Consider the following 8,365-nt stretch of genomic DNA (forward strand, 5'->3'; position numbering starts at 1 on the left):
GTTGGAAACCACTGGTTTCATCTTTAACAATGAGTTGTATTTTAAAAGCTTGTTATATTATCCATTGTGTCAAATCTTCATCTGAAAAGTAACTAAAGCTGTCAAATAAATGTAGTTGAGTAAAAAGTACAATATTTCCCTCTGAAATGTAGTGGAGTGGAAGTATAAAGTAACATCAAATAGAAAATCTCAAGTAAAGTACAAGTACCTCAAAAAATGCTGACGCAGTATTTTGTACATTAGTGATAAAGGACGCAGCATGTAAGCTCATTACATTGTGTTTCAGATGTGTGTCAGGTGCAGTTATGAGCGTAAAAGCTTTGCCAAAGTTGTTGATAATCAATTATAAAAATAACAATGAGTTATTATGTTTAACAGGTTTATTATTGGGTAAATAAACCTATGTAGGAGTGTGTAAAGCCAATAACAACAAAAACAAAAAAATTCTTTCTGTGATTGTTTTTCATATCAGCAAAAATCTTAAAAAAACATATCTGGCAACATACCCGTACATTATAGAAATGAAAAGCCATTTTTGAAATGTACACAGTCAGGTATGTATATGCACCATAACTAAGAATTATACACCCAATTTTAACTATAAAATTATATAATATGTAGCATTCAGCCATACTTTTTTAATCGTAATAAAGATTTAAATAAAGAAAAATTATGATTTATTTCTCTACTTCAATAATAAAGCCAAAGAGAAGGACATGTTACTCTTTTTTCCCTTTCTTCTTCTTATCTGAAAATCTACGCCGTTGATGGTGTCCGCCCCCTCGTCCTGATCTGTTCGCTCTTCGTTCTCCCCAAGCCGGCATAGGCGGCTCAATTTCACCCGGTCGTCCTCCTCTGTCCGGTACGTCGCCCATCCTCGTCTAGAGAGACCAAAGAGGAATTAGAAACCATCTTCATTCAGAATCACAGACATGGTTTATGACAGTTTACGGTTTTACCTTGTAGACATCGGTGCTTTTTCCTGCCTTGATTGGCTCGATGCAGGACTGATCTTCTCTGGCGGCAAGCAGATGAGGGAAGGACACTCGGGAGGAGCCGACAATGGATGCAAGAGGAGGCACTGAGGCCAACGCTTCACTGCGTTCCTGGAAGTAAAAGACTGATTCAACAAGAAGGTTTGATTTTATCATGAGGTGCAGTGATGCTTCTGTTGTGACTCCAAATAAATTGCTGCAGCAAGAGATTTATTTTGCTGTAGCAGCTGGCAGCGGGGCGAGCGTTGTGCGCTTTGTTGTTGTGGCATCTTCAGGTCCTTATAAATTTTATATGTTATGTTATTATTATTTATTATTATTATTATTATTTCTGATACCGTTAGCTGCTTCGTTTCTCTTCACAGCTTAACTTGACTGTAATTTATACTCTATGCCTCTTATTATTATTATAGTTTTTCTTTGCTTTTATGTTTTTATGTTGTCAATTGACAGAAAAGTAATCAAAAATTTTCAATGATCTATTAATTTTAATTAAATTAAAAAGTATTTTTTTTTAAAGAAAAAAAATCCCAAATTGTTATATTTACTCACGGGTTTCCTTGTTGTTCAATAATATTAAACTGCATACCTTTCACTTTGGATGTTAGTTGGGCAACACAAGCAATTTAAACTAATAAACTGATGAATCACAAAAGTAATCTGCCATAGTAATTTTGACTAGACTGCATGTTTGATTCCTGTACCAAAATCGTTTAAGAACACTTCATATAGAGTTCAAATCAAATTATCCACTTTGACTGTTTTTAAAAAGGGAATAATGTCTGAATGTGCAGCGATTAAACATTCCTACCTTTTGTTTTTCTCCCCATGCAAACGACTCAAGTGTAACCTGAAAGCGTTTGACCATCATTTGCTGCCGACACTTATAGTCCGTTGACAGAGCTTGATTTATCTTTACAAGTTGCATCTGAGGAGCAGAAAGGGAAAAAAAAAGTTGAAACACCTACAGTATGTTAGAGTTGCATATAACGTGTGATAAACTGGTTGCAGTTGTAGCTACGTACCCACTGCTCTGAGCTGAGGCTGGTGTTAAGAAGAGGCTCCATCATGTGTCCACATGATAGACCAGCAAGCCTCGACTCCACCTGCATTAAAACAACATTAAAATAATCCTGACTGTGCTTCTCATGATTTACACACAGATTTGTCTCTCTTATATCAGCCTCACCTCATGCATCACATCTGTAAATTGAGAGGAAGCATCCATGTTAAGGGCGCGAAGCAGTAATATACATTCTGCCTGCATCTCCGCCTTCTTTCTGTTATTGTCAGCAACATCATCATCTTCATGTTCCTGGCAAAACTCAGTGAGTTCACGGCTGTGATCTTCAACTCTCTGCTCTTTTTCAGACTCCTCTCCTGTCGTTTTATCCTCAGGATGCAAGTCCTTATGCTTGATTATGTGAGCTGCTTGCAATTCTGATACAAGGAACTCTAGAGAATTGGACAATGATTTTTAGGGAAAATTTCGCCCTTCATATAACAATGTTGGGCAGGAAACAGCACCCAGTGGACTCCTATTATTTCTCACCAGTGACTTTGTTGAGGCTGGATGGCTCCAGCACCTCTGACGTCAGCACAGTGAGGGGAGAGGATAAATCTGACAGTAAATGTCTCAGCTCCTCCACCAGCAATACATCCCCTCTCCCACCAGAATCTTGAAAACATGGAAAGAAATTCTTATTAATTGAGCACATTTTTGAGTTTAAATAACTAATTAATTAGTCGATTGAACAGAAATTTAATCTGCAATTAGTTTGATGGTTATTTAAGTCATTTTTTAAAGAGAAATGTAAAACAGTTTCTGATTCCAGCTTGTAAGATGTGAGGATATGCTGCTTTCTTTGTTTACTGTGATGGTAGACTGAATATCTGTGGGTTTTGGACCTTCAGTCTGACAAAAAAGAGCAATTTGATTATGTCACCGTGGGCTCTGGGATCTGTGATGAGCATTTTTACAGGCAAAATAGTTAATTAATTACATGTACAAGAGGAATACAATCATTCAAATACAAGAAAATGCAACTATAACAAAAGAAGAGAAAAGGCTAAAGCTACAACTAATTATTTTCATCATCGATTAATCTACCAATTATTTTCTCAGTTGATTCTCATCTATAAACTAGCAGGGAATAGTGAAAATGTCCATGACCATTTCCCAAACAGACGACTAAGAAAGCCATCAAATAGTTACATTTGAGAAGCTTGAACCAGTGACATTTTGGTATTTTTGCTTAAAAACTGATAGAAACGAATCAGTTAGCATTGTTGGAGATACATTTTCTGTTTCAGCTCTAAAAACCACAATAAAAAAACACACCCTCACAAAGACAGTAAAGAAGCCCACATCCAACCCACATTCACAGAGTAACTAATCAGAAGAAAACAGATGTTTTCAATTTGCTTTAAAATGTTGTCAAAGTTGTGATACAATGCAGCTCATCAATAAGTGTGTCTCAAAGAAAAGGACCAAAGTATAAAGCACCAGATCTCGACTTTATACTCTGTACAGTCATGAAAAAACCACCACCTGATGACTTTTAATATCTCACTGGGTTGTAGTTTACTGTATTAAACACCAGAAAAGAACAACTCTGCACAACAGATAATGATTTATAATAAAAATCACCTTGTAACTGTGGGCAGACAGTCCTTAGCTGTGCAGCCAGCCAGGTGAGCAGTGGACAGGGAAGTTCATCACATTTACACTTTGAGAGGCAGGACACACCCGGATACCTGAGCAGGAAATACACACGACAGGTGAAATCAATCGGTTAATGTCCTGATATACCGGAGAATATTATATCGTTTCTAAATTACGAAATTAAATACAAGTAAAGTAAGTAAATGTTAGAGCTAACGAGCATTATTAGACGTTAGCTGTAGGCGAGTTGCTATAACAACAAAACGTACGCCGCAGTTAAACGTTACTCACCCTAAAGCTTTGATAGCTGCAACTGTCCCTACACTCCTCTCCATTGTCACAAAACGGTAAACAACTACTTTAAATCTGTTGTTGCAAGTCAGAACTCAAGTCGTGGAAGTTCAAACATGTTTACAAATTGCTCTTCCTCTTTCTGACGTGTTTAATAGCGGGTTGTACATCGCCACCTGCTGGCCGGAGTTAAACAGCTTAAAGCTGCATTTCCGCCACCTGCTGGCCGGAGTGTGTACAGCAATACAACATTACAGTGTTTTCTGAATGATTAAACATTAACAGTGATTCTTGAAGCACTGTCTCTGAAATCATTAACACTTGTAGCCCATGCATTTACCAATTGTGCCAAACTGAATGCACAAATTGTGTTTTTGTTTTCTTCTACTGCACTTTTGTTGTTTGAGGAGTGTTAAAAAGAAAGAAAATAAATAACTTTTTCACCTTATTTGTATTGATAGTGTGTTATGTTCGGAATACACATCCACACTTATCACATTTGGATACACTTGTGTGTATGTTTGTTTACTACATGTATGACAAACTGCTATGCCCTGCACACAGAAAAAGCAAAAGTCACAAGTGGGTTTTTTTATTTATACTATCAGTGTGTAGTTGGTGCTTCATGTGCTTATTCAAATGATGGTTTGTGTGTACTGTACTTGATGCAAAAAAAATACTTTTTAAAAAGAGTTTGAGCAAGAGATGTATAATGTTTTGCTGGTTTGGTGTAAGGTTTTGTGGTTGGTATATAGATTTTTGAAAAAAATTGCCTATAGTTTCAAAGATCGTGCACTAAGCAATCAGAAAAAACTGTAACTGTAAACTGTAAATAATCCATGCGGTAGTAAGCTTTAAAATAAATACAAGAAAAAAGTAAAACTAACAATGTGTGCACAATAACAAAATAACATTACAAAAAAACAAACATATATAAATATAAAAGGAAAAGAAAAGTGGCATTAAGCAATATGCAATACTATATGTTTAAAATTTTAAAACAAATAATTTAAATGAGATAATACAATGAAGACACACACACACACACACACACACACACACACACACACGCACACATATAGTACCATTCAAATGGTTGGATGCACCTTCTCATTCACTTGTCCAAACTTCTGACTGGCACTGTATATATAGAGATAAAAAATATATATAAAAATATTTGGATTTAGATTGGTATGTGGATTTTATAGCCTTGTATATGTTCAGAAAAGTCTCAAATTATTTCCAAACAACTGTCATCTTCTTCCCACTCCTTCTTCTCTTCTCTACTATAATTTTCTCTGACTCTCTTTCTCTTTCTGCATTTTCAGTCAAAAACTTCCCCTTTTTGATGCTTTTATGTTCACCAAATTTTAAAATTCTTTTAAAACTCTATTATAAGGGAACAATTTTATTCCTGTAAAAATGAAGCGAAGTATTTAGCATTTTTGTCCACTAGATGCCACTACAGGTCTGAGATGTAGTGGTGGACTAGCGTGTTATGTTAACTAATGATAAAAACAACATCAAAAATGTAAAGTAAGTAATTATATATATTGAGGTACTGTACTTAAGTACAATATTTATATTTATGCTGCTTTATACTTCTACTCCACTACATTTGAGAGGGAAATATTGTAGTTTTAGCCAAAAACAAACCCAACTTCATTTATTTCTTACTCAGCGAGTATATTTACATCAGCTGGTCAAGGATGAACATCATAATTTTGGGGGCCAATGCAAACAAAAGCATCAGCACACTCTGAATCCCAACAGCCTTTCAATCTATTTTATAGTTACGGCTCAGCAAGGTATCTGTATCCACTGGCTGAACATGATATATAGTGTTACGCAGCAGAGTTTGGCTCTGCTGCAGTACTCTCCTCATCTTTATTGTGATCAGTATTTCCAATATTTACAAGCCCGTCACTCTGAGCATCATTTGGCACACTCAGTACACTCATTACCATCTCGGGTCCTGCTGATGCAGGCAGTGGAGTTAATGTTTGCATCTCCAGAGCTGGTTGAGCACACAGATGGTGGTATATATAATATTGTTGTCAGCAAGCACAAGCACCAGATTCTTTCATTTAAAAACATCAACCGGGCTTTTATGGGTGTGACTTCTGCTTGGGTAGCTTTTTTCGCACATGCTGCAGCAGCTCTCACAGCAGAAAACCTTGAACTTAAGTGGCAGCATCACTCTTGGCCCAAAGTGTAGTCACTTGTTGGCTCTTTGACAGTCGCCTACCTTTGTTTAATGCCTAATAAGACTCTGTCTCTGACATCTGAGAGTATGAACACACACTCAGGCAGACAAACACACGTGCTTCTTTAGCTTTTAAATGTGTTACTGTGTCTCCTCTCCTCGCCACATGAGGCCCAGCTGGACCTCACTACAGGGAAATGTGAGACACTTCGTCACACTTACGGCACAAGCCCCTCCATCGGCAGCCTGTAAACTGAGCGGGAACAATGGAGACAATGGCAGCGGGGCGTACCGAGCCTTCATGTACAGTGTTTCTACGTTTGCTTGGTCCCTGCTGCCATATGTACAGAAGCTGTGGCCTCGCTGCTAACAAAAGCCTTGCCATGCGTCAGGATGCTTGGTCTTTTATTCCCCTGACACTCCCCCCCTGCTTCATGAAACCTTCTGGGGGCCGACCTTTGACCTTGGGAGGTGGCCAGACAAAGCAGGCAGACCCCCCCCCCCCCCCCCCCTTCTCGGCAGCCCTGATCTTGCACAGTGCACTTGTTGAGCATTGGCTGAGTGGATGGATGACTGAGACGGTGATGTCCTGTAAGGAAATGAGTCATATTTATCGTCAGACTTCAAAAGAAACACGTGTGACATTTCTATCATTGGGTACACGTGCAGATCATGTCCAAAATATATTATGAAAGAACACTATCTACATGCAAAAACACATTTTCTTGCTCTCTTTGCTTGCTTGTTAGTGTAGTTAAGTTTTATTGAAGTGTTTGGTACAATGTGCAAGGGTTTAGTAGGAGTGGGTAATCATGGTATTTATATATATCATATAATACATTTTATGTGTTTTGTTATTATGTCATGAGGTGAAAAATACAAATTAAACTGCATTATAATGAGACAAAATGTAGAAAAAAGTAAGATAATTCATGCTTGTATGGAGTGGGACTGATAAAAATGGACATATGCAGACGATGATATGCTATTATATGTACAAGGAGCATGAGGAATCTTTATTTTGCAGCGTTAGGCAATCAAAGAAGGGAGAGAGATACAGTATGTACTAATATTTAAAGTCTCCCTCCACTCAAAAATGTGTGTTGCTTGTCGTTACTTCATTGTATTATTAGCATCACTGTTTTGTAAGCTAGAAATAGAAATGGCTAACATGTGTCGAACTAGCAGTCAAGCTAGTTCACATGAAGTGAAAACATGGCTGGTGATACAGGAACGGTTGTAACAGTGCAGTATCTGTATTTAAATCAATTTTGCAACCTGTACATATTTCATAAAACCACTTAAATACATTGTTTCAGTAATTGACACATTGAAGTTTATGATATAGCAAATGGACTATTTCAGTGTAAATGGTTTTTGATTTATCTGGAAAATCGCAAAAAGTGTCACAACTGTCCCTGGTCTCCCCTACGCTATGTTGAACTGTAGCTTATATTCTATCAATGAGGTGTTGATTGAACTCAGAAGTATTTAAAAGGTATATATACTGTATGTTTATTATTTTTTTGGGAAAGTAGAGGGGAAAAAACACAAATACAGCATATCCATAATAATACAAATTAAATTAAATTAAATACAAAGCAGTTCTTTTCCTTTAAAAAGTACAAAATGTGAGAGTATATGTACACATTTGCCATTTCTCATATGTAGGTAAAGAATCCATTTTCCACACTTGTAAGATGGACCTTTTTTTTGCAATAACTTTTCCTAACAAAACAGCCATTTTTTCATAGTTACTGGCCAAAGATAAAGAGCTTGTTACTCCAAGGTTCTCAATGCTTCCCAGAAGCCTTGCAGAAGTAATGAAAGATGCTTTTCCATGTGTGAGGTTTACTGTAAGAAATGACACATCAGGAAAACAGCTAGATAACTTTCCCTTTGAATAAGAGAGTCTGTGTAACGTTTAAAACTGTGTAAGACTGTATCTGACATTTCAAAAGTAATTTTTAGTCCTCAGGTGTTATATAACAATTTAGTCTACACGCAGCTCAACATTTTAAGAAGGTACATCTAATCACATTATACACGTGTCTCTCTATTTTGTGGTGACGCATTGTGATTTGCCATTATGAAACAGTGATACTTTGGGCCTGGCATCAGTACAGGTGTCTGTACTGTTATCAGTGGGTTGGTAACAGTTGCTCAGGTGACTGAAGCCAACTCCCCCTAGAGACACCCAGTCATCTG

At 37.1% G+C, this 8,365-nt stretch overlaps 1 protein-coding gene across 1 annotated transcript; it reads right to left on the minus strand.

Annotated features, from left to right (window-relative positions):
* Positions 1-660: 660 nt before the first annotated feature.
* im:7138535 (uncharacterized protein LOC797998 homolog) lies at positions 661-4,116 on the minus strand. The gene is made up of 8 exons (XM_042414312.1): positions 3,952-4,116; positions 3,646-3,752; positions 2,548-2,673; positions 2,185-2,450; positions 2,021-2,101; positions 1,807-1,923; positions 960-1,106; positions 661-881 (listed from the first exon to the last, which is right to left on the minus strand). Exons 1-8 carry the CDS (start codon positions 3,993-3,995, stop codon positions 720-722), a joined length of 1,050 nt encoding a protein of 349 aa, XP_042270246.1. The 5' UTR covers positions 3,996-4,116; the 3' UTR covers positions 661-719.
* Positions 4,117-8,365: the final 4,249 nt, after the last annotated feature.

Source organism: Thunnus maccoyii, chromosome 6 (assembly GCF_910596095.1).
Source record: "Thunnus maccoyii chromosome 6, fThuMac1.1, whole genome shotgun sequence".
Lineage (NCBI taxonomy): Eukaryota > Metazoa > Chordata > Actinopteri > Scombriformes > Scombridae > Thunnus > Thunnus maccoyii.